The sequence below is a fragment of the Otolemur garnettii genome, unplaced genomic scaffold (assembly GCF_000181295.1).
Source record: "Otolemur garnettii isolate 467f Iridium unplaced genomic scaffold, OtoGar3 scaffold00021, whole genome shotgun sequence".
In the NCBI taxonomy this organism is placed as follows: Eukaryota; Metazoa; Chordata; class Mammalia; order Primates; family Galagidae; genus Otolemur; species Otolemur garnettii.
In genome coordinates, this window is record NW_003852416.1 from 18657616 (window position 1) to 18682115 (window position 24500).

At 40.3% G+C, this 24500-nt stretch overlaps 1 protein-coding gene across 1 annotated transcript in view; it reads left to right on the forward strand.

The window, feature by feature from the left end:
* CUNH10orf76 (chromosome unknown C10orf76 homolog) overlaps window positions 1-24500 on the forward strand; it is a 232993-nt gene that overhangs the window by 82991 nt on the left and 125502 nt on the right. The window contains exons 19-21 of the mRNA XM_023511776.1: window positions 3199-3287; window positions 19866-19948; window positions 20884-21010. Of these exons, the coding sequence (XP_023367544.1) occupies window positions 3199-3287; window positions 19866-19948; window positions 20884-21010 (299 nt within the window). The remainder of the gene's footprint in view (window positions 1-3198; window positions 3288-19865; window positions 19949-20883; window positions 21011-24500) is intronic.

Sequence of the window (24500 nt, forward strand, 5' to 3'; positions counted from 1 at the left end):
CTACCCAGGGGGATAGCTTGAGGCTCCGTCTCAAAAAAAAAAAAAAAAAAGGAAGAGTCTCTTTTCCTAGCAGGATTCTGTTTCTTAGGAACTTTACAACTTAGTTGTAATGACTTAAATGCTAGTGTTTAGTTGGTATATAGTTACTATTTGTTGAATGAATGACTGAATGAATGGAAAAGATAGGTGTGACAGTTTCTTCTGAACCTTTTGGTTTTTGTGATTGAGCCTGGAGCTTCCGAGGGGTATAGTCTAAGCCCTGGGCTTCTGGCTGACCAAGCCCTCCTTTAACTATCTTAATTATTTGTAGGGCACTTGGGATATGACAGAGGCGACTTAGAACTTGGAGTTTGGCTCACTCCTGTAGCTCAGTGGCTAGGGCACCAGTCACATACATGGGAGCCGGCAGGTTCAAATCCAGCTGAGGCCTGCCAAACAACGACAAATACAACCAAAAAATAGCCAGGCCTTGTGGTGGGTGCCTGTAGTCCCAGCTACTTGGGAGGCTGAGGCAAGAGAATCGCTTAAGCCCAAGAATTTGAGCTTGCTGTGAGGTGTTATGCCACGACACTCTACCCAGGGTGACAGCTTGAGACTCTGTCTCAAAAAAAAAAAAAAAAAAGAACTTGGAGTTTATTAAGACATTTAGAGTCCTCTAAACACTGAGGATTCCAAGGGCTGAGATACTAGTTAATGGAACTTAGAATTTGTGAATTTAAAGTAAAAATAGAAAATGTAAGAGTTGTAAGCTGGTACTCTTAAATGAGGCACACCAAGTTATCCATATAATACTGACTGTTAACGTGGACACTGAATGGTTTAATCAGGAATCCAAGCATACCTACCTATGGAATATATAAAATTAACATTGCTGTGAGAACTATAAATTACATTTCCTGACAATTGGGGAAACCTAGGTCACAAAGTTTTTTTTTTTTTTTTTTTAACAATTTAAAAGTATATAATTTAGTGTTTTTTAAAATATATTCCCAGGATTGTGTAACCATCACCACAATCTTATTTTATTTTAATTTTTTGGAGATAGAGTCTCACTCAGTCGGCCTGGGGTTGAATGCCATGGCATCACAGCCCACAGTACCTTCCAACTCTTGGGCTTAAGTGATTTTGCCTCAGCCTCCCAAGTAGCTGGGACTACAGGTGACCGCCACAATGCTCAGCTATGTTTTTCAGAGATGGGGGTCTCACTCTTGCTCAGGCTAGTCTCGAACTCCTGAGCTCAAGTAATCCACCTGCCTCAGCCTCCCAGAGTGCTGGCATTATAGGTATGAGCCACTACGCTCATCCTTACAGTCTAATTTTAAAGCATTTTTATTTTCCCCAAAGAAATTCCATACTCATTAGCAATTACTCCCCATATCTCCCTCTCACCCCTCTTCCCCAATCCTTGACAACTGCTGATCTATTTTCTGTCTCTGTATATTTGTCTATTTTGGACATTTTGTGTAAAAGAAATCATATAATATGTGACCTTTTGTGACTAACTTATTTAACATGTTTTCAAGATTCATCCATCTAATGCCATGTATCAGTAATTCGTTCTTTTTTGCTGATTAATCTTTTATTGTATGTATATAGCAAATCGTTATTCATCAGTTGGTAGACATTTGGGATTTTTGCTTTTTTGTTTTTTTTTTGATATAGTCTTAAGCGTTGCCCTGGGTAGAGTGCGTGGTATCGTAGCTCACAGAAACCTCCAACGTGGGCTTAAGCAATCCTTTTGCCTCGGTTTTTCTATTTTTAGTAGAGATGGGGTCTTGCTTTTGCTCAGGCTGGTCTTGAAGTTGTGAGCTCAAGCAGTCCACTGCCTCAGCCTCCCAGAGTGCTAGGATTACACTCTGGTCCTCTTTTTTTTTTGTTTTTTTGAGACAGGGTCTTACACTGTTGCCTGGGCTAGAGTGCAATGGCCTCATTATATCTTGCTCAACTAGTCTTTCTGCATCAGCCTCCTGTGTAGGTTGACCAATTTTTATTTTTTATTTTTATTTTTATTTTTTTTTGAGGCAGAACCTCAAGCTATTCCCCTGGGTATAGTGCCGTGGCATCACAGCTCACAGCAACCTCCAACTCTTGGGCTCAAACGAGTCTCCTGCCTCTGCCTACCAAGAAGCTGGGACCACAGGTGCCTGCCACAACGCCTGGCTATTTTTTGGTTGCAGCCATCATTGTTGTTTGGTGGGCCCAGGCTGGATTTGAACCTGCCACCTTAGGTGTATGTGGCTGGTGCCTTAGCCACTTCAGCCATAGGTGCTGAGCCTGTTTTTTATTTTTTTGTGGAGATAGGGTCTCACTATCTTGCTCAGACTGGTCTGCAACTCCTGGCTTCAAAAACATATATGTTGTTGAGATGTGATTTTTCTAATGAGCTAGAGTAATCTTGTCCAGCAGAAGTTTTTGTGATAACAGAAAATTTCTGTGTATCTTCGCTGACCAGTATGGTAGCCATTAACTACATGTGGCTATTAAACGCTTAATATGTGATTAGTGCAACTGAGGAACTGAAGTTTTAATTTAACTATTGATGTAAATTTTAATTTAAATAAAACAGTTTAATAGTTATCGAGCTGGGCACAGTGGCTCATGCTTATAATCCTAGCACTCTCGGAGGCCGAGGCAGGTGGTTTGCTTGAGCTCAGAAGTTCAAGACTAGGCTGAGCAAGAACAAGACCCCATCTCTATAACAAATGAAATAACTGAGGGAAGAGGATCGCTTGAGCTCAGGAGTTTGAGGTTGCTGTGAGCTATGACAGCACAGCACTCTACCAAAGGTGACAAAGTGACTGTCTCAAAACAAAATAGGTATTGAGACTTAAGGTCTTAAATTTTGGGGTTTTTGTATCCTATATCTTCCACTTCGAATGGAGTGGTCTGATTCTGGCCTATCTGGTTTATCCTTTCTCCCCGTAAAGATACTCAAGGGAAAGGTATCAGAGGTGCCTAATCGACTGTTCACCTACAAGTAGTTATAGTTCCCTTTCCCATTGATAAGGGGAATGGGTAACTCAAGCCGTGTGTGTGTATGTGTGTGTGTGTGTGTGTGTGTATTTTGGGGATGGGGGATATTTTTTTACCAGAAAGCTGAAGATAGAAGTTCTGTTTTTTATATGTGCACATGTTTACAGAAAGAAAGGGTATCTGTGTCTATTCTCAGATTTACCTCAGTTTTTTCCTTTGTTACAGACGCTGCATTCAGGTGGTACATAAACTGCTTTGCTACCAGAAGAAGTGTCGAGTACGCCTGCATTACACCTGGAGGGAACTCTGGTCAGGTAGCATTCTCTTCTGAATTTATCCTCTTTTTTTATACCTTTTACGAGCCTCTAGGCCTAGGCTCAAGATGGATTTTTAAAAGACAGTTTAGGATGCCTCTATTTTCATTCATATTTTTTATAATTTGTTTTTAACATGTTAGCCTTTTTTTAATCTGGACCTGAGCATGTCACATATCTAGTTTATACTTTTTTCCTGTTCCTTCTCCTTCTTTTATATATATATATATATATATATATATTTTTTTTTTTTTTTTTTTTTATGGATATATGTTAGTTTATTCAACCCCTTTCTGATGGGTATGCTCTTCTTATATTTTTTGTCAGCTAGTAGAAACAGTCAAATTTTTTGAGTTCCAGTGATTTTTCCTTTGAGTAAAGAGTGAGGCAGAAGGAATCAGTTGAAACTTGGATTCTCACTCGGTTCCATTTGGTAGCAGCATATGGACAGTAGGGAGGTTTCTGTGTGTTCCCTCAAAATGAGTAATATCAGGAGGAATATCATAGGGAGAGGCGGGTGGGAGTGGTGAGATGGGGGGGAATCCTGTTCTTTGTGTTACATCTGGCATTATTACTGTTTATAGACAGTGTGAATTGTGCCACTCCCCCTGTGCCAGAGACAAAACAGCAAATTACAGTGTTTACTTTAGTCTTTGTATCCATTTGGTAGCAGTAAAGTAGCTGCCTCCCCTGGGGAGGTGGCTCTTCTCTAAGGATACAATTAATTCTGGCTTGCCACCCTTTTCTTTTGTGTGACTAAATTTGAGGTTTCAGGAAAGCAGAGGAGACATGTTTTCTGAGGCAGTCACTTGCTGATAGGCCCAGTGGCTTTTGTGATCTGATGGTGCATTTAAGTCTTCTCCAGATGATTATAGTGATGAGTGGTTACCCACACATGGAAGAGCTTTTCTGTATTTTCAGCAGAGTAGGGCGTGTTTATATCAGAGGCTTTATAAGAAACAGGTCAGTAACCCAGCCCCCTTCCATAGAATTAATCTTACTTGTTGTGACACATGGTTTCCTCCCAACCCAGTTTGGCTTTCTAAATTTAGTCCTCCATAATGGGAAGTAGAGATCTTTAATTAATGGATTAACAAATTCTTTACTTACTGCCTATGATGGTAAAGAAGGAATAGGAGAATAACGCTAAGTGGCAATAGGGAGATTTTTGTATTTTAGGAGAGAAGGATGATTGTGTGGCAATTTGAGATTGAAGAATGTCAGAAGAGTTAGAGATCAAAAGAGATTGAAAGGACTAATATTAGTAGAATTTCTTAGGTAGCAACAACCTTTTTCTTTTGAGACAGTCTCACTTTGCTATCCTTTGTAGAGAGCCGTGGCGTCTTAGCTCACAGTAACCTCGAACTCTTTGGTTCAAGTGATCCTAGCTGGGACTACAGGCACCACAACGCCTGGCTATATCTTTAGAGACAGGGTCTTGCTCTGGCTCAGGCTGATATCAAACCTATGAGCTCAGGCAATCCACCTGCAGCCTCTCAAGTGCTGGGATTATACACATGAGCCACTGTGTCTGGCCCACAACCACTGTTTTTTAATTTTTTTGTAGAGACAGAGTCTTTATCGTTCTTGGTAGAGGGCTGTGGTGTCACACTGCTCACAGCAACCTCCAACTCCTGGGCTTAGGCAATTCTCTTGCCTCAGCCTCCTGAGTAGCTGGGACTACAGGCGCCTGCCACAACACCCGGCTATTTTTTGTTGCAGATCGGCCGGGGTGGGGTTTGAACCCACCACCCTCGGTATATGGGGCCAGCGCCCTACCCACCGAACCACAGGAGCCACCCACTACTGTTGTTTCTTATAGATAGTTAAATGATTGTTAGGCTCTAAAAGCCTAGGTTTGAAGGGGAAACAAAAATGATGTAAATTGGGGTGGTGCCTGTGGCTCAGTGAGTAGGACGCCAGCCCCATATAGGGAGGGAGGAGAGTTCTAACCTGCCTCAGCCAAAACTGCAACAACAACAAAAAAATAGCTAGGCATTGTGGTGGGCTCACAGCTACTTGGGAGGCTGAGACAAGAGAATCGCCTAAGCCCAAGAGGTGGAGGTTGCTGTGAGCTGTGGGTGTTGAAGTGAGACTCTGTTTCAAAAAAAAAAAAAAGATGCAAATCTGTGGATATTGGTACGAGTGTAGAACTTATAACAAGTCCAAATGGGTTTATGTCTGTAATTTGGGTGAAGTTACACTTTATAGTACTAATCAGTTGGTGGTAGTAGTTGTTCTTCTGGTTTTATTTTCTCTTTCATTCTGTTTTCTTTACTTTGTCTTAGCTGTCTTCTCTCTGGCCCCTGTGATCTCCCTGGCTTTCTCTCATTCTTGTTATCTGTCGTCTGCTTTCTCTTTGTCCTGTCCCATTACCTTCTTCACAGTGCCATCCATGTTCATCCTGGTCTGTCTCCTGTGGGCTTCCCATTACTTTCCTGCCCCTATCTTATATCCCTGTCTTCTTGATGAATTGACCCTTTTATCATTGTGAACTGTCTCTCTTGTCCTTTTGTGATGGTTGTCACACATTTTATTTTTACATATGTCATAAACTCCAGAATGTATCATCATCATTTTTTCTTAAACAGTTATCTTTTAGAGAGATTTTTGTCAATGTTTGTTATAGTTCTGTTTTCTGACTTTTAGTGTTTTGCCATTCAGGCTAGGAAATAGTGAAAAAGGAGATCATTCTTTATCCTGCATTACTCAGTTGACTTTATGTCTTCAAGAACTTTCTGTTATGTTCATCAATTATGTGCTCTCTCAGAACTGATTGTTGCTTCTGAGGCCCTTGATGGATTGATAGGTGATATATCCAAATGTCATTGGTGGGGTCTGGACTACTGCTTGTTCCTAAGTCATAGACATTTTGTACTAGAGTTCTCTGCCGAGTGAGGTCAGCTTCTTTTACTGTATAGACTGGGTGAGCCCACCTGGAACCTTGGTTCCATGTGGCGTATACAGTGAGATGTACAGCAGCAGGTGTTAAGGAAAGCTGCAAAATACAGCGCTACATCTGATGCCATAAGAGCCCATAATAATGTATAATATTGCTTCCAGGGAATACAAGCGTGGCTATGGTGGATACACCCACTCCTTGGCTGGCGCTACTCATATGTTGGAATGCCCATGTTTTCACTCTTTCTTTGCCTTCTAGACTTACGGATTTAAGGGGGGGGAGGTGTGTGAAACATCATGGCAAATATGCTGATGTATACTGTATATATCCTTGCCCATACATGTGCTGCAAATTGTGACTGAATTTTATTTATAAGTAAGACTGGTAATATGTGTGCTCTTACCTAAGACATACAGAAGCCCTTGGGTATCGAGGAAGCAATTGGCTGGGGTCCAGATGCTTTTTGTCATTTGAAATGCAGGCGTTTAGTATCAGTGTACTTCAGTGCTGATTTTTATTCCTGTGCTTATGATTATAGTAGCTCTTTGTTACTGGGGAGGTAGCCAGTGGCTCCCAAATTCTCATAATGAATTCACAGGCATGGTCTTATGGGCAAAGAGGAGCTAGTTGTGTTAGTTGGGGGTTCGTGCTTGCCTGATATGCTTTTCCTACTGTTGGTTTTACAGATATAAGCCCTGACCTACTCCCTGTTTCTACTATCTATTTATATGATGCCTGTCACCATGGTATCTGAGTATGTGGGGAAATATATTTAGGCTAACTTTAACTAGAATATGGAAAGGAAGAAGTCCAACCTCTTTGCACTGCCCTCTTTTCAGCATTCACTGTTTTTCACCAAGTTATAGAAAGGCTGAAAGCTGTTCTATGACCTCTAGGCTACCCAGATCTCTTAGTCTGAGTAGAAGGTTAGGTCTTAAAACTTTCCTCTGATAGAAATAGAATACTGGGGTTTTGGATAAGATCCTAGCAAAAGAGTCCTTTACCTTTGAGAATGAATGAAACTGTGGTTATCTTTGTGTCCAGAAAAATGTCTATTTGCACATATATAATTTCAGGGAGTTCCTAGACCTTCTGAAGCCCGTCATGATCCCATGTGAAAATGCTTATCTTAATTTTATGTTCCACAGACTCCCAATTAATTCTGTTCTCACAGAACATTTTAATATCCAGTTAATTTTTTTTTCTTTATTTATTGGTTAAACAGTATGCCTACTAGCTTACCAGTCTTCTATGAAGTTCTTTATTTTTTTTGAGACAGTCTCACTTTGTCACCCTCCGTGGTGTGTTAGCTCACAGCAACCTCAAACTCTTGGGCTCAAAGTGATTCTCTGGCCTCAGCCTCCCAAGTAGCTGGGACTACAGATGCCTGACACATGCCTGGCTATTTTTCAAGATGAGGTCTCGTTCTAGCTCAGGCTGGTCTCGAACCCATGTGCTCAGGCAATCCACTCATCTTGGCCTCCCAAGTGCTAGGATTATAGGTGTGAGGCACCGCGCCTGGCCTTCCTCTGAAGTTCTTGAGGCTACAGACCATTTTGTTCACTGAATTTTATTTTCTAAAATTTTATTTTTTTTCTGTTTTAGCATATCACACTGTTTTGCTATGTTTGCATAATGATTAGTTTAAATATCCACCTTTCCTCTAAAGAAGTTCTTAGAGGGCAGGGCCTGTGTCATAATCGTTTATAACTAACAGAATAATTGGCTTTTTAATAGGGACTCAAAAAATATTTAAATAAATGGATGAATGAATATGTAGAATTTCCATTAATGATGAACCAACATTCTTCTAAAGCAGCACAATATTGTGTTTAAACCTCATAATAATTATAACAACAACAATAATAATGATAGAAGCCAGTAGGATATTTGTTGTTAACGTTTCTTTTGAGCTGACTTCATCAACTATGATAGGTCCAGCCTTCCAAATTAGTTTTATTTGAGTTGATATGAAAGGGAGTAATGGGTAATTTCACTGTTGTGTCTTTCTTCCTTACTCACAGATATAGGAATTACTTTTAACCAAGTAAAAATGGAAACTTTGATGGTTTCTAAGCCATTAACCAAATAATGAGCAGAATGTTCAGAGAGAAGTGGGTAGTTGTTGGAGAAGGAAACACTTGAATAGAGCTTCATGGAGTTAGCTTATTTTATTTCCACTGTAGGCAGAAGGGACATTTGAGAGGCAGTCTATATTTAAATAATGTGACATTCCATAGTCTGAAAACATGGGTTGATTTTTTTTTTTTTTTTTTTTTTGAGACAGAGTCTCACTATGTCGCCCAGGGTAGAGGGCCATGGTGTCACAGCTCACAGCAACGTCTAACTCTTGGGCTTAAGAGATTCTCTTATCTCAGCCTCCCAAGTAGCTGAGACTACTGGCGCCCGCCACAGCACCGAGCTATTTTTTGTTGCAGTTGTCATTGTTGTTTAGCTGGCCTGGCTGGGTTTGAACCTGCCAGCCTTGGTGCATGTGGCTGGCGTTGTAACCACTGTGCTATAGGCATCGAGCCAACATGGGTTGATTTAAAGGTAGATTTATGCTGGCATTTTATACTCGACGTTTATCTATGGATCATAGTTCTTCTTAGCCTTTCACTCTGCCATATCTCCGAGTGATAAGTCATTATTTTTATACCCATTTGATGGGGAAGGGAGTAGAGATAGGGAAGGGTTAAGTGATTTGCTAAGGATCATGGAACCAGACACTAAATAGAGTCATGATTAGAACTTAGAGTTCCTGACTCCTATGCTCAGATGCAGATCACTAGGCAACATTTGCCTCCCTGCAGGAAGAAAGGCCCCCAAATCCCCCAGAGCAATCTGTTCAGCTTCACTGTGCTAAATAGCATCCAAAGCATTCACAGATTTGTAAAAAGAGAGAAATTGCACATGGCCTGACCTTTTAGATACCTATTGGGAAAGATAGAAAGCCTAGAGAGTATCACAGTGTTCTGGATCCAACTGGCTCTCCCATTGCTAGCAGAATCCTGTGACTTCTGGGTTGGTGCATCTTGAGACTGGGAATTGATAGCCTTTTGTTGGAAGGTATAGGTGTTGTCATACAGGACTGGATTTTTCAAGAGAAAGGTGTACTTGAACCATACATTTATCTGGCAGTTATCGCATAGATAAGGCATTGGTAGTTTGGCCCTCTTCATTTTGAGAAACTATATTCTAAACTTTTAATTGCTTCACCCCAGCCACATGTACCGAGGTTGGCGGGTTCAAACCCAGCCTGGGCCAGCTAAACAACAATGACAACTGCAACCAAAAAATAGCTGGGCGTTGTGGTGAGCGCCTATAGTTCCCACTACTTGAGAGTCTGAGGCAAGAGGATTACTTAAGCCCAAGAGTTCGAGGTTGCTGTGTGCTATGATGATGCCACTACACTCTACCAAGGGTGACATAGTGAGACTCTGTCTTGAAAACAGATAATAAAAATTAAAAAACTGTCATTATATACTTATACGAAGTTGCAAAAATAGCACATAGAGTTTAATGTTCCCTTTACCAGCTTTCTCCAATGGTGACATCTTATATAACTTTATTTATTTTAGTTTGTGTTATTGTTGTTGTTGTTTGTTTGTTTTTGAGACAGACTCACTCTTTTGCCTAGGTTGGAGTGCCATGGTGTCATAGCTCACAGCAACCTCAAACTCTTCGGCTCAAGTGATCCTCTTGCCTTAGCCTCCCAAGTAGCTAGGACTATAGGCACCTGTCAAAACACTGACTAGTTTTTCTATTTTTAGTAGACCTGGGGTCACTGCAACCTCAGACCTGTGGGCTGACGTGATCCTCTGCCTTTTACTCAGGTGGTCTTGAACTCCTGAGCTCAAGCAGTCCACTTGCCTTGGCTTCCCAGAGTGCTAGGATTATAGCCGTAAGCCACTGTGCGCAGTCTGGTGTCTTATTTTTAAAATTGCTTTTTAAATTATTCTTCCTCATTTTCCTAAATTTTCTCTGACATAGGCAAATATGACACAAGATATATTCTAGGCTTGATAGACATAATTAAGACTGCTTTAGCTTCCATGTGCAGAAGATAGAAACTTCTTTCCTCTATGGGCAATCACTTCCTCTCAAAGTTAGAATATCTGAAAGGGGGCATTAGAAGGTATCTCTCTGGTTCCATAATTTAGTTGTAAAAGATTCCATAGAGCAGTATAGAAAGCCCAAGGAGCAGAAAAGAATGCCAGGAAGCTTTTTTTCCCTTCAAATCACTACATTTGGCTAAATCAAAAATTTATACTATTTTGAATCTTTCTCTCATCCCTTCAGAAACTTGGCAGAAGCAAAAAATAAGAATCTCTAACAGGTTTAGCCTGTTGGAAAGAAAGCCTGGTAGAAGGAGAAAAATATTCCCATGTAAGTAAAAGCCCCTAAAAGAGCAATGAGTTGCTCTTTGTTCTTTTCTCTGTACATGATGAAGTCACTTCCTATCAGGAGAAATGTCAACTCTCATAGGCCCATCAGCATCTTGTCAAGTAAAAGGGACCAGGGAAAGAGTAGCTGTGTATTTGTTACTCTGCCTATACTAGTAATATTATTCTTCCCTGGATCTTAAGTGAGCAGGGTAGGTCTGTTATTGGTCCTCTCTCATTTTGACAGAAAGTAAAGTTCTTGGTTCTATATCAGATGGCTTTATTGATATGCAGCGGATTTCTAAAAAGTGTGATTTTTAGCTATTATTCAGTTGGGCAGTGTTGGAAAAAATAAGCTGATAGTAAGCTTCTAGGGCCCTAGAAGAAGGCAGTAGCTCTGAGCATGCTTTGAGGCCGCTGCACAGAGATCCCTACATGTCTAGTATCTAGGAACTTTCATGTAAAGGCTCATTTTCATGATAAAGAGGAGGGTGGTTTGTAATTGGGAGGTCTGCATTGTCCCCAAGTAAGTGGAGAATGGGAGATGGTTCTTATTTTCCTTGCTGTTGATGTGTATCTGCTAAAAGGGAAACTCTACCAAGGGTGACATAGTGAGACTCTGTCTTGAAAATAATAATAAAAATAAAAAATAAAAAACTGTCATTATAGACTTATAGGAAGTTGCAAAAGTAGTACATAGAATTTTACATAGTACAGTTCCCTTTTAGCAGATACACATCAATAGCAAGGAAAATGGTAAGAATGGAACCTGTCACTTAAAAAAAGGATTTGTTTTATTTTCTGACTGATTTACAGGAGTATGGAACCTTTAGGCAATGCAGGCTGTTGACATACTGACTTGTGTACTTTGTTCACCTGGAGAGGCTGGATAGCATACAACCAAAGCAATTTCATTTTCTTGTTTGATTCATTGGCCTCTGTGTCAGTGAGGTGCTTAGGGTTGCAGCCAGCCAGATGTCTGTATACTGAAAAGCTGCCTAGTGTATTTTTAAATTATTCTACTGGCAGGTGTTGACTTGTAAGTCTTTCTACCATTCTGTTGATTGACAGTGAGCCTGCTGATTGCTGGCAATGTCTCTGGGTAATTGGTGATTTTGTCCAGAGATGCTCGAATTAGCTGGAGTTTATAATGCCTCGGGGTTTTGGTGGCATTAGCTCCAGTGCTATTTCCAGCCTGTCCTTTGAGTTCCTTGACTTCTCTCCTAAACACATGAGATGCTAATATTTTTCCTCTGTCACTGTGAAATTATCCATCTCCCCTAATGAGTAGGTTTTTATTTGGGTTCTTTGGCACTTAATGCTAGCTCCATGCCAGGCTACAAAATAGGATCTGGCTAAGTCTTGTCTTTGCTTTCTATCTCTTTCTCTTTTGTTTTGTTTTTGAGACACTTTGTCACCCTGATTATAGTACAGTGGTGTCAACATATCTCTGCAACTTTAGACCCCTGGGCTCAAGTGATCCTCTGCCTTAGCCTCCTGAGTAGCCGGGACTACAGGCGTGCACCACCATGCCAGCTTAGTTTTTCTGTTTTTAGGAGAAAGAGTCTTGCTCTTCTTCAAACTCCTAAGCTCAAGCAATCCTCCTACCTTGGTCTCCTGGGTGCTAGGATTATAGGTGTGAGCCACAACACCTGGCCTCTTTCACTTCATAATATTTAAAAGTTGCTCAACAGACAGGTCTCTCTGACCAGATTCTTTGGAAATATTTGTTTGTGCTCTGCTGGAGGTTCTGTCTCCTTCCTGTTTTTAATCTTACTTAAATAGCATTCACTTGGTTTTATAATTAAGCCTCTCCTCTGCTTCTGAGGCAGACATCTCAGCTACCACTTAATATTGTGTCTTTCTGTGGTTGGCTTATTCTTCTCTGCACCTGGTTTACCTCAATGTGGGGGATAGGTTTTAGTCCTGGAGAAGTTCCCATATCCATTATTCATTCTTTTCCTACATGGCAACACAATTGCTGCTGCTTTCTTTTCTTCCCTCTGAATTCAAAGCAGGGTAGAAAAAAATCTGGGTAAGTCCTCTTTCTATAGGGTACATTAATGCAAGGAACAGCACTCTACAAATAAGATGCCTTCTGGAGTAAGACGGGGCCTCTTTAAGATTGCAGGATTCGGCTCGGTGCCTGTGACTTAAGTGGCTAAGGTGCCAACCACATACACCTAAGGTGGCGGGTTCGGATCCAGCCTGGGCTCGCCAAACAAAAATCATGGCACAACCAAAAAATAGCCAGGTGTTGTGGCGGGCGCCTGTTGTCCCAGCTACTTAGGAGGTGGAGGCAGGAGACTCAATTGAGCCCAGGAGTTGGAGGTTGCTATGAGCTGTGATGCCACAGTACTCTACCCAGGGGGACAGCTTGAGGCTCTGTCTCAAAAAAAAAAACCAAGTGGGATTCTCAAGTGAATGGTACTGAACTATTTCTATTTGAGTGCCTTTTTGGGTGCCTCTGCCTCTGGGAATTCATGTGGGATTTAGGGAGCCATCAAAGTACCCAGTCCTGGCTCAACTTCCTTGAACCTACATACTATCTTTTATTCTACCTGCATCTGCATGCTTAGAAAAGTCAGAACTTCTACACAGTACTGTCACACTGTTTCACCACATATGATGCACAAGACTCCCAAGGAAGGGGGCCCAGGCTGAAGCTAAGTATGGGACTGATAGTTGCCTCTAGTGTAGAGTTAAAAGAGACAGCAATTTCAGCCACTTTCAGGAGTTCCTGAAAAAAAGAGTCCAGAAACTAGGTTTTCAAGGATCCTGCTAAAGAAGACTTTTCCATGAAGACAAGAGTGTATGTGGAGCACCTACTTCCCTATGACTTAAATTTATTGAACATGAAATATAATACTTCAAGTATTTCACTACAGTAATTTTTCTATTTTTCACTCAATGCAGCAGTGTAAGAGTATTTGGGACCAAGTATCTAGAGTCTTATACACTAGATGAGACAGCAATAATTAGGAGTCAAACCCAGGATCCCAAAGAATTTCATGGGATATTCTTGGTAGTTAGTGCATTGTTAGCTTTGATTATGAACTTTGATAATTATTTTGAAGACTGCTACAGTGTTTCCTTGACACCTGTCAAAGATGTATAAATCTCGCATTCCTGCCCTAGAGTCCATGGGCTTTTTATATTTGGCTCCTTTCCTTTTCTCCATAAATGAGAAAGCATCTTTGTATATTTGACTTTATACTGAGTATGGTATACTGGGATGTGAATGTCAGTCAGTCAATTAGGCAGAGGTTGCAAAGAGTTGGGTTGGAGTGTTTGTGGGGCACATAATGTGTCAGTGGGAAGAAAAACACTGACCTCTTTTTTAAAAAATTGGGGTAAAATATACATAAAATAAAATTTGCCCTTGTAACTATTTTTAAGCATACAGTTCAGTGGCATTAAGTACCTTCTCAATGTTGTGCAAACACCACTACCTTCTATTTTCAGGTCATTTTCCATCTTAACCATTCTCATACTCTATACTTATTGAACACTAACTCTTTGTTCTGCCCTCCCTTCTTATTTTCCTACACCAGGAACCACTGTCTTTGTGAATCTAACTACTCTGGGTACCTCTTATTAGTGGAATCACAGAGTATTTGTCCTTTTGTGACTGGCTTTTTTTGCTTAGAATATTGTTTTCAAGTTTCATCAGTGTTGTAGAATGCTCATCCATGTGTCAGAATGTCCTTTCTTTTGAAGGTTGAATAATATTCCACTGTATATTTATGCCACATTTTGTTTATTTATTCAACTTGATGGACACTTGGGTTTCTTCTACCTTGTGGCTGTTTGAATAATGCTGCTGTAAACATAGGTGTACAAATATCTCTTTGAGCCCCTGTTTTCAACCTCTTGTTTTTTAGAGGGTGCAGGTTAAACTGACTTAGACCAGTGAAGTGAAATCCTGAGACACTTAGAAGAGAGTTGGACGCTGAGCATATAGATTTTTTTCTCTTGGTCACTTTGATATGTTGTGAGGGGTTGATTTGTGGAGTTCTAACCAAAGGTAAGGTTTTTGGTAGCACATATAGGTGTTGGCCCTAGATAACTAATTGTACAATATGACCCTCATATCCTACACATCCACCATGTGTTCCTTTTAACTGAAGTTTAAGTGGAGCCAGTATAGTTTCACAGACCTCAGCAGGGGGAGTTCATGGACTTTCTCCCCATTATGTTACTCTTAATGCAATTTGGAGCTTTCCAAGTTTAGGAACTTATTTAACCTTTCTGAATTTCTGTTTGCTCATCTGTAAAATGGGAACAATAATACCTACTTCATCAAATAGTTAAGAAAGGATTCAGTGAGAATGTGTACTTTATTTAAGTGATTTACATAATGTATAGCACTCAGCAGGTATCTAATAAATGTTACTGTCCTTGCCATTTATAACCATGGTGTTTCTCACTTCGAAAAGAGATGAATGCAGTTTGGTGTTGGTGATTTTTATAAGTCCATGTCTCTTTTTAAGATATTAGGTAGAGGACATTAGAAAAGAGGAAGGTTTGAAATGCTCTGTGTGAGCTTCTGGCATAGTTATTAACTTGTATTTTTCACTCTTCTGGAGGAAATAATGCATTCCTATATATATGTCTGTTTGGCATTGGTGTTTAGTACCATTTATTCCTGGGGCTTTGGAGTATGAGGCCTATGGGCATTGTCTCTTAAGGCTTGGAAGGTCTCACTATGGAGCTTGTTCTTAGCCAAAGTGGTATTTTCTGTAACAGGCTGTACCATTCTGTTTTGAGGGGTTGAGCAGCCACTGCTTTTGCTAATGGGCAAAAATTTTAACACAGTATTGAGTTTCTATAGATAAAGTCATTTTTCTTCAGAAATCTCACAGATCAGGAGTCAGGGCTTTGGTTAGGAAGAGGCTTATGTTAGCGCTTTATCCCTGCTTCCTTTAAAAACTATTATTTAACAGTGAGAAGCATGATCAACCAAAGCTTAAAAAAATTATACAATTTATCTCTCATATTTTCATAATGATTATAAATAACATGTACTGTACTTGATAGCAAACTCTTACAGAAATATGACTAAATATAATAATAATAATACTATGTTTATACAATCAACCCCTTATCTTTTATGGTTATCTTAACTTTTCCCTCTATTTACTGCTACTTCTGTGACTGTCCTTGGAACAGTTTGGCTGGTCATGTGCCCAGATGGTATCAAGTGGACAAGTGGATCGAGGGCAGTCTAAATATGTGTGTGCATGTGGAGGGGGGGTGAACCAGGAGCCAGCCAAGTTGAACTCTGTGCTACTTTTGTGTTGGCACTGAGATCCTGAGTGCCAGTTCTTGACTGTCCTTGAAACTCCCTGAAACAGGAGGGAATTCCTTTGTTTGGCCTACTGTCTAAAATAAACCCTGTGCAAACCTCTGTGCCATAATAGGTTATTAATAAACGCCATGCAAACCTCTGTACCGTAATAGGTTATTATTAATTGTTTATACTCATACTTTTTTGTTTTGGTTCTGATTTTGCATAAAGAAAAGGGATCTTGGCTCCCTTAATATCCAGATCCAATCACATTTCACATGCAGCACATAATTTTGGAGGAGGCAGTCCTCAGTAAGGCAGTTAGTAACAGTTTTAGTTGACAGTTGTGTGCTTAAAAAAATGATGCTAGAGAGGAAGCAGAAAACAAAGAAGAGGAAAGAGATGTATGAGCAATGAGATGTAGAGAAGGGAGCAGAGAGGTAGGAGCTGGCTGAGAGCCTGCTGAGGGTGGCTTTCGCTAAGCAAAGCTTCTGGGAATATTCTTGTGTTTCCAGTGAGTAGCAGAAAGGTAATAATGAGGTATTTAACACCTGTACTTCAACAAGTAGCTGAGGACCAAGACAAAAAGGAGATGAAACAACCTGAAAATAACCTGGAGCATCCAGTAGATGGAGAAAGTTGTATGCCAGAGTCTAGAGAAGTGTAGGTACAGTATAGTCAGCAGGTCTAAGGACACCATTAAACTGTCCCCCCAACCCCTTTAACATTTAACTTGATCTCAAACTTTTATTTGTTTAATCTTCTTAATGAAATGGTAGAAAACTAAACAAGAGGTCAGCTCTTGTTTAGTCACTAGCTAGTTTTTTGTACCCCAAACTTTTATTCCTGAGTCACTAGCTAGTTTGAGGGAGTGTGGTGGCATTCTCTCACCCCCAAAAGAAGAAATTGGATTAAATGACCTCTAAGGTCCTTGCTACCTCTAAAAGTCTGTTTGGCTATGTTAAAGCCTCAGAGACTTAGAACACCCATCACATCAAGTCAAGAGGATAAAAGAGAATATGTTTGTAAGTGGTATATCAGACACTGAACAATTGATAGAATGAATGTGAAAGCAGGGAGATAATGAAGGAAAAAAGCAATATTTATGGGATATTGGGGGCATTTTCTCTCAAAGGGGAATTATGGTCTATGATGTCTGTGGCTTGTGGGAACAAGTCTAAGGTTGCATTGTTCATTTTTAGTTGCCTTTTAAAAACTCTTTCTAGAGAATTACTGCTTCCAGGTGAGAAAACCCTGGCACATGTGTGTGTATGTGTGTGGTATCTGACCTGTGTGTGTGTGTGTGAGTGTAGTATCTGACCTGAATTATCAGGGACGGGATGCAAGTCCCTGTGGTATTAACTCTCATAGTTTTGCAGTATTTGTGTTGTTTGGCTCTGCTGATGTCTGTGGCAGTTGGGACACAGGTTGCCTCTTGATCTGTGCCAGAATTGCTGTCTTCCTCCTCTCATATTTATCACTTTGTCATGCCTGACTCTGAATCCCAGAGATCAGGGCTTTCTGTAGCCCAGCAGAGGAGCAATAAATCATTGCTCCCTCATCTTTTCCTCCAGGTTTGCTGCCCCTTAATTACCACAGAGCCACTGCTGAGGCTGCATCTTTTGTGCTGTGTATGTATGCTGGGGACAAAAGCTTTTGTTGAGTGCATGTATACAAAAGTGACTTTGTTTTTCTCAGTAGCCATTACGTTTTGCAATGTGCCATGCATGGTACCTATCCCTTGTCTCTTATGAGTTTATAGGGTCTGATTGTCAGGTGGTTTACCCATTTACAGGGCTTGTTTGAACTCTGGGATTACGGGGTGAAGTGGAAAGCCCCTAAATAGCTTGGCAATATAATCTTCATTAAGGAGGAAAGTTTGACTAGGGTAGTCATTTTCATGTGGATTTTTGCTAGCCCCCTTTATTCCCTGTGCTAAGGAGCTAAGCAGGTTTTGTGATTCAGAATGGGCTCCCGTAGAGCATTTTTTTTTTTTTTTGGTAGTGGGGTGGTCCAGTCCAACAGATCACTTCTTTTTTTTTTTTTTTTTTTTGAGACGGAGCCTCAAGCTATCCCCCTGGGTAGAGTGCCATCACGCTCACAGCAACCTCCAACTCCTGGGCTCAAGTGAGTCTCCTGCCTCAGCCTCCCAAGTAGCTGGGACCACAGGCCCCCGCCACAACGCCTGGCCATTTTTTTTTGGTTGCAGCCATCATTATTGTTTGGCGGGCCCGGGCTGGGGATTCGAACCCGCCACCTTAGGTGTATGTGGCTGGCTCCTTAGCCGCTTGAGCCACAGGCGCCGAGCCAGATCACTTCTTAATAGACATCTTCAGAAGGGCCAACTGCTAATTATTTGCTTTTTCATTCTGAAGCCCCAGAGAACTTGAGTCGTGGCATGGGGAAATAGTTCACAAATGAGGGTGTTGCATAGCAGGCAGCAGGTGTCTGGAGTTGGATTCCAGCGAGGGTGAGGAACCTGTGGCGTGGTCCTCTAGATCCCTGAGTGTAGCTCCTTGACTGAATCCAAACTTCATGAACAAATCTCTTTCTTAAAAGTATTTGTTCTGTAAAATTTGTATTCAGTCAAAAGGTCACTGAATACAAAGGAGCCAGAAGGCCACATGTGGTGCCAAGGCTGCAGGTTCCCCACTACTGTAAGAGCGACATATCTTCCCTAAGAGTAGTAAATATCACACAAAGCTTAGATATTATGGGATAATGAAATTCTTTGCTGACAAAGAAGAAGATACGGTTTTAGCAATGGAGAGCTCGGATGGCGCCTGTTGCTCAGTGGGTAGGGCACCGGCCCATATACTGAGGGTAGCGGGTTTGAGCCTGGCTTCAGCCAAACTGCAACCAAAAAGTAGCCGGGAGTTCTGGTGGGTGCCTGTAGTCCCAGCTACTTGGGAGGCTGAGGCAAGAGAATCGCTTATGCCCAGGAGTTGGAGGTTGCTGTGAGCTGTGACTTCACAGGACTCTACTGAGGGTAATAAAAAGAGACTCTGTCTCTTAAAAAAAAAAAAAAAGAAATGAAGAGCTCAAACCTTTTTTTGGTTCTGTGGGAGGGTGGAGGTGACAGAAGGACCACAGATTGCCTGCAGCTGCTGAACCCCTTCTTTATCATATCCCATCAAATATGAGAGCTAGGTTATAGGCCCTATTATTGGGGGCATTTTTAAAGATGGGAACAGAAGCAGGTTTCATTTCATGGACAAATGTCCAAGGTGAATGAGTACAGAGCAACTGATAATTTCTTTTATGCTTAATATTTATTTGCAAAAAAGAGTATTTAAAACTGCATTGTTAACCTAGAAATTTGGCAGTCTCCTTACTGAGATTGCTTGAGTTTTTAGTAATCTCTCCCCTCACTAAGGACTGCCGAACAGAAAAGGAAACTTTTCAGTAAATGTTGTCACTGTCAAAAGAGGTTAGAGCAAGCTATTTGAATCGCTAGAGCAGTTAAAAGCTTTTTTCTCTTCATGAGCTCTCTTTCTGTCCAGAGTGGAAGCCTAGCTAGCTGTAGGTTCCACAGTATGGCTGCCACATGTGGCAACCAGTTAGAATAGGTAGCTGTCCCTCTGAACAATGATATTTGAAACCAAAACATGACTAAAGCTTGGTGACAATAGATGCTAGAAGCCTAGGATCTTTCTTTTTTAAATTGAGCAAATTTGATGGGGAAATCACCATGTGGGAATAAATTTAGAACGTTGAAATGTCAGTTTTATAGTCAAATTTCTGAGCTTAATTGCTATTTATAACGTGATAAAAAGAAGCAGATTTTAAAAAACCTTTTATGGGCAGATAAGCAGACATCTACTTGGAAAGGTGTGCTTTCCTCAAATGTACCTTCCTTACCTGCTTTTTAAAGAGACCTTGGTAGCTGAGACTTAATTATTCTAGCCCTGTGGATTTCTGTAGGGTTAGCCAGCTTTCATTTAACTTTATTGATTATGGTTTGAATAGCTTGTTGATGTCTTTTTTTTTTTTTTTTAAAGCCTTGATAAATTTGCTGAAGTTCCTTATGTCAAATGAGACTGTTCTTTTGGCCAAACACAACATTTTTACATTAGCCCTTATGGTGAGTAACAAAACAAATATTTCTTTTTTTGAAGCCATACAATAAGGCAGAAATGAACATAGAAGCTGATAGTCTCAGGACTGAGCTATAGGGGGAACCAGGAACATGTTTTCCATTTGGATCAGAATCTATAGACTTGTGATCCTCACTCTCACCTTTGTCTTTGGCAAACCTGGGACTTTTTTTCATTCATAAGAGTATTATTGTCTGGTAGTAGTGGGTATAGGTCAGATTTCTGTGTATGAATAGTGAGCCTTGGTCCCAGATGATAAACTATTCTATACTACTGCACTCTCTGTATTGGTAAATAACAAAGCCTCTAGAGATGTCCCAACTAGATGAGTGGTATATGGTTGTACCTGGTTTATGAGAGACATTATAGATGTCTGTTTAGCTGACTGGTTACCTCGTAGAAGGAAGGCATTGTGCCTTTTGACTATCTTCTTAGGATATTACCCAGTGTGTTTGTTAATATTCAACATTTGGGGGGGAAAGTCCTCATTCCTAGCATTTGATGGTAACTACTATACCCCCTATGGCCAATTTCAAGCTACCAATGTGACATCAGAGTCATGCAGACTGGGAAGAGATGAACAATAGTACACCATGATATGGTATTCTCACCACACAGACAGTAGAGGTATAATTCAAACCCCAGACAATTGTAGATAATAATAGATAATGGTAAATATGGAAAATAACAAGGAAGTGACAAGTTTTGAGTATTTACTACTTTCATTTTAATGTAATTTATTTAATTGTAAGTTATATGAATAAATTTTTAATAATGGCTGGGTTTAATAACCAGCTTATAAAATTCCTAAGAATGTAATATTAGTTCTTATAAGCCAGTAAGAGCTGACTACAGCATACCACTGATAATTTCTGATCTTAATAATCTGATGCCTGTATATGGATGCCTGCTTCTTTTTTAGATTGTGAACCTCTTTAATATGTTTATTACATATGGTGACACATTCCTGCCAACCCCCAGCAGCTATGATGAACTTTACTATGAGATTATCCGAATGCACCAGAGCTTTGATAATCTGTATTCCATGGGTAAGCTGTCTTTTCTTTTTACTCCTTTCCTTCTATCAGCTTCCTGGTTTTTGTCATATGTGAGAAAAAGATTACAAAAGATTCTTCTCTAGCTGTTGTGTTTGCCCTTGCGTGGCTCAAAACAGTAGTCTCTAGCCGAGCACAATGGCTCGCACCCATAATCCTAGCACTCTGGGCGGCTGAGTCAGGTAGATTGCTTGAGCCTAGGAGTTCAAGACCAGCCTGAGCAATAGCAAGACCCTGTCTCTACTAAAAATAGAAAAAACTGAAGCAAGAGGCTAGCTTGAGCCCAAGCAGTTGAGGTTGCTGTGAGCTATAATGTCATTGCACTCTATTCAGGATGCCGGAGTGAGACTCTGTCTCAAAAAAAAAAATAGTATTCTTCCCTTCTCAGGCAATAGAAAGGTATATGTGGGCTTTTGCCTTTAGGAATTCAGATTTTATCTCAGTGAAAAGCTGGTTAGCAGTTCTTTGTTGATATTTGTAAGACAGAAAAAGGAGGCTTGTGGATTCAGTGAATGCCAGGGAGATGGGGGTGAAAGAGTGGGTGGGAATTGACAGCAGCAAATAGAAGAGCTTGGTTCCCAAAGGAACACTGTGTAATTTGAGAAGTTAAAGGATTTTAAGGAATCTTAGTGTACTTATGTATTTTTAGCATAACTTACAAATGGAAGTGAGCATTAGATAAAAATCTTTTTTGCAAAACCTTTTAGTGATTGGCCTACTGAAAATTTACTCTGCATCTATAGTGAGCATAACTCGTTCCTGAAAGAGATCATATGTAAGTTTGAGAAAAGGCCTAGTCAGTCCTGGAATTTAAAAGGCAAGGAAAGATCTCTATAGGTTGTACAGAAATAGAAAGTCACTCAGTGACTTTTTTTTTTTTAAAGCCCAATTAGCTTTATTGAGGAATAGTTAACATATAAAATAACTAGTACTGGCTCGGTGCCTGTGGCTCAAGTGGCTAAGGTGCCAGCCACGTACACCTAAGGTGGCGGGTTCGAATCCGGCCCGGGCCTGCCAAACAATGACGGCTGCAACCAAAAAATAGCTGGGCGTTGTGGTGGGTGCCTGTGGTCCCAGCTACTTGGGAGGCTGAGGCAGGAGACTCGCTTGAGCCCAGGACTGGGTGGTTGTTGTGAGCTGAGATGCCATGGCACTCTACCCAGGGGGATAGCTTGAGGCTCCTGTCTCAAAAAAATAAAAAAAACTAGTACACATACAAGTTTGTTTGTTTGATCACAGTGATCAAGATATTGAACATATTCATCACCTCCCAAAAGTTTGTTTTGCATCTCTTTAGAATCCTCTTCTTGTGTTCCTCTCTCCACTTCTACCCCTTAAGTCCCATCCCTGAGCAACCACTGACATGCTTTCTGTCAGTGTGTATTAATTTGTTTTATTCCTTGTGATGAGACTAAATTTGTGAAAACCCTTGGGACTTGCATGTTATGAGAAAAGTAAAAGGGGTTTCAAACAAGCACCAGGAGAAAGAGGAGAAGCAAGCAGTGGAAAAGGGATTGTCTGAGGGGAAAATACTTTTTTCTCATGTGGTTATTTCTCCAAGTTTTAAGTTCCTTCTATAATCTTTCTGCTTTTGTTTAATTTCCAGCATCCTCAGATAATTACTTTTCATATTTTAGCCAGGATTTTTAGCTGTAATCAGTAGGAGAGAGACACTTTAGTGGGCTTACTTTGCCATGCTGGAAGTGGAACCTTACCATTTTATTTATTTACTTTTACCAGTTTACCAAATTACAAAATAAACATTTGTAATTTACTATCTATACCATTTTTTTTTTGAGACAGAGTCTCACTTTCTCGCCCTTGGTAGAGTAGTGTGGCAGCGTCACACTACTCACAGCAACCTTCAGCTCTTGGGCCTAGGCAATTCTCTTGCCTCAGCCTCCCGAGCAGCTGGGACTACAGGCGCCTGCCACAACACCCGGCTATTTTTTGTTGTTGTAGTCTGGCCAGGGCCGGGTTTGAACCTGCCACCCTCGGTATATGGGGCTGGCACCCTACTCACCGAGCCACAGGTGCCTCCCAACCATCTTTATGATTTTTAACTGTACAGTTTAATACTAATAAATACATTTATGTTCTTTTTTTCCTTTGTATCCCTCCTTGCTCCTGCCCTTTCCCAGCTTCTGGTAACTACCATCACCTTCTTTTTTAAAATATATTTTTTCTGAGTATATAAAATTTGGTTTTCAATACTTTAAAATGTCATTTCCAGGCTCAGCGCCTATAGCTCAACCAGCTAAGGCGCCAGCCACGTACACCTAAGGTGTCGGGTTCAAATCCCCAGCCTGGACCCGCCAAACAACAATGACGGCTGCAACCAAAAAAATAGCTGGGCGTTGTGGCGGGCGCCTGTAGTCCCCGCTACTTGGGAGGCTGAGGCAAGAGAATCACTTAAGTCCAAGAACTGGAGGTTGCTGTGAGCTGTGACGCCAGGGAATTCTACCAAGGGTGATGTAGTGAGACTCTGTCTTTAAAAAAAAAAAAAAAAGTCATTTCCATTATTTTCTGGCTTGCATAGTTCTTGATAAAAAGTCTATTGTTACTCTTATCTTTGTTTCTCTCTATAAAATATATTGTTTTTCTCTGAATGCTTTAATATTTTCTTTTTATCACTGGTTTTCTATAATACATGCTTTGGCAAAGTTTCATATTTTACTTCAAGTTCTTTGAGATCCTTGGATCTGTAGGTTTCTAGTTTTCATCAAGTGTGGAAAAATTTTGGCTATGATTACTTCTCTTACTGCTCTTCTTGTTTTAGAACTTCAATTATATATATTTTAGACCTCTTGACAGTGTTCTATAAGTCACTAAAGCTCTCTTTTTAAAAAATCTTTCCTCTCTGTGCTTTATTTTTGGTAGTTTCTCTTCCTCAGTCGTCAAGCTCACTGATCTCTTTTATAGAGTTTAATATGCTATTACTGTCTTTAATTCAGTTCATCTCATTTAGTCATCAGTGTATTTTTTATTTCAGAAAATTTTATTTCCCCCAAAGTTTCCCCCTAAAAATTCTTTTTTAATATGCCTATTTGTTTCCTTATGGTGTTTATATTTTCCTCAGTCTTCCTGAGTATATGAAGCATATTTATAATAGCTATTTTAATGTCCTTATCTGCTAATTCTATTCACTTTATTCATGTCTATGTCTATTCCTGTTGACAGATTTTTCTCTTTCTTATGGGTCATACTTTTTTGTTTATTGATTGCCTAGTTATGTTTTTAAATTAGAATTTACCATGACATTGTGATTTTTCTTTTTAAGATAGGGTTTGTGGAATCACATTTGATCCTGCAATCACATTACTAGGTATCTACCCAGAAGAACAAAAATTATTATACCATAAGGACATTTGCACTAGAATGTTTATCACAGCTCAATTCACAATTGCCAAGATGTGGAATCAACCCAAGTGCCCATCTAACATGAATGAATTAATAAATTATGGTATACCATAGAATACTATTC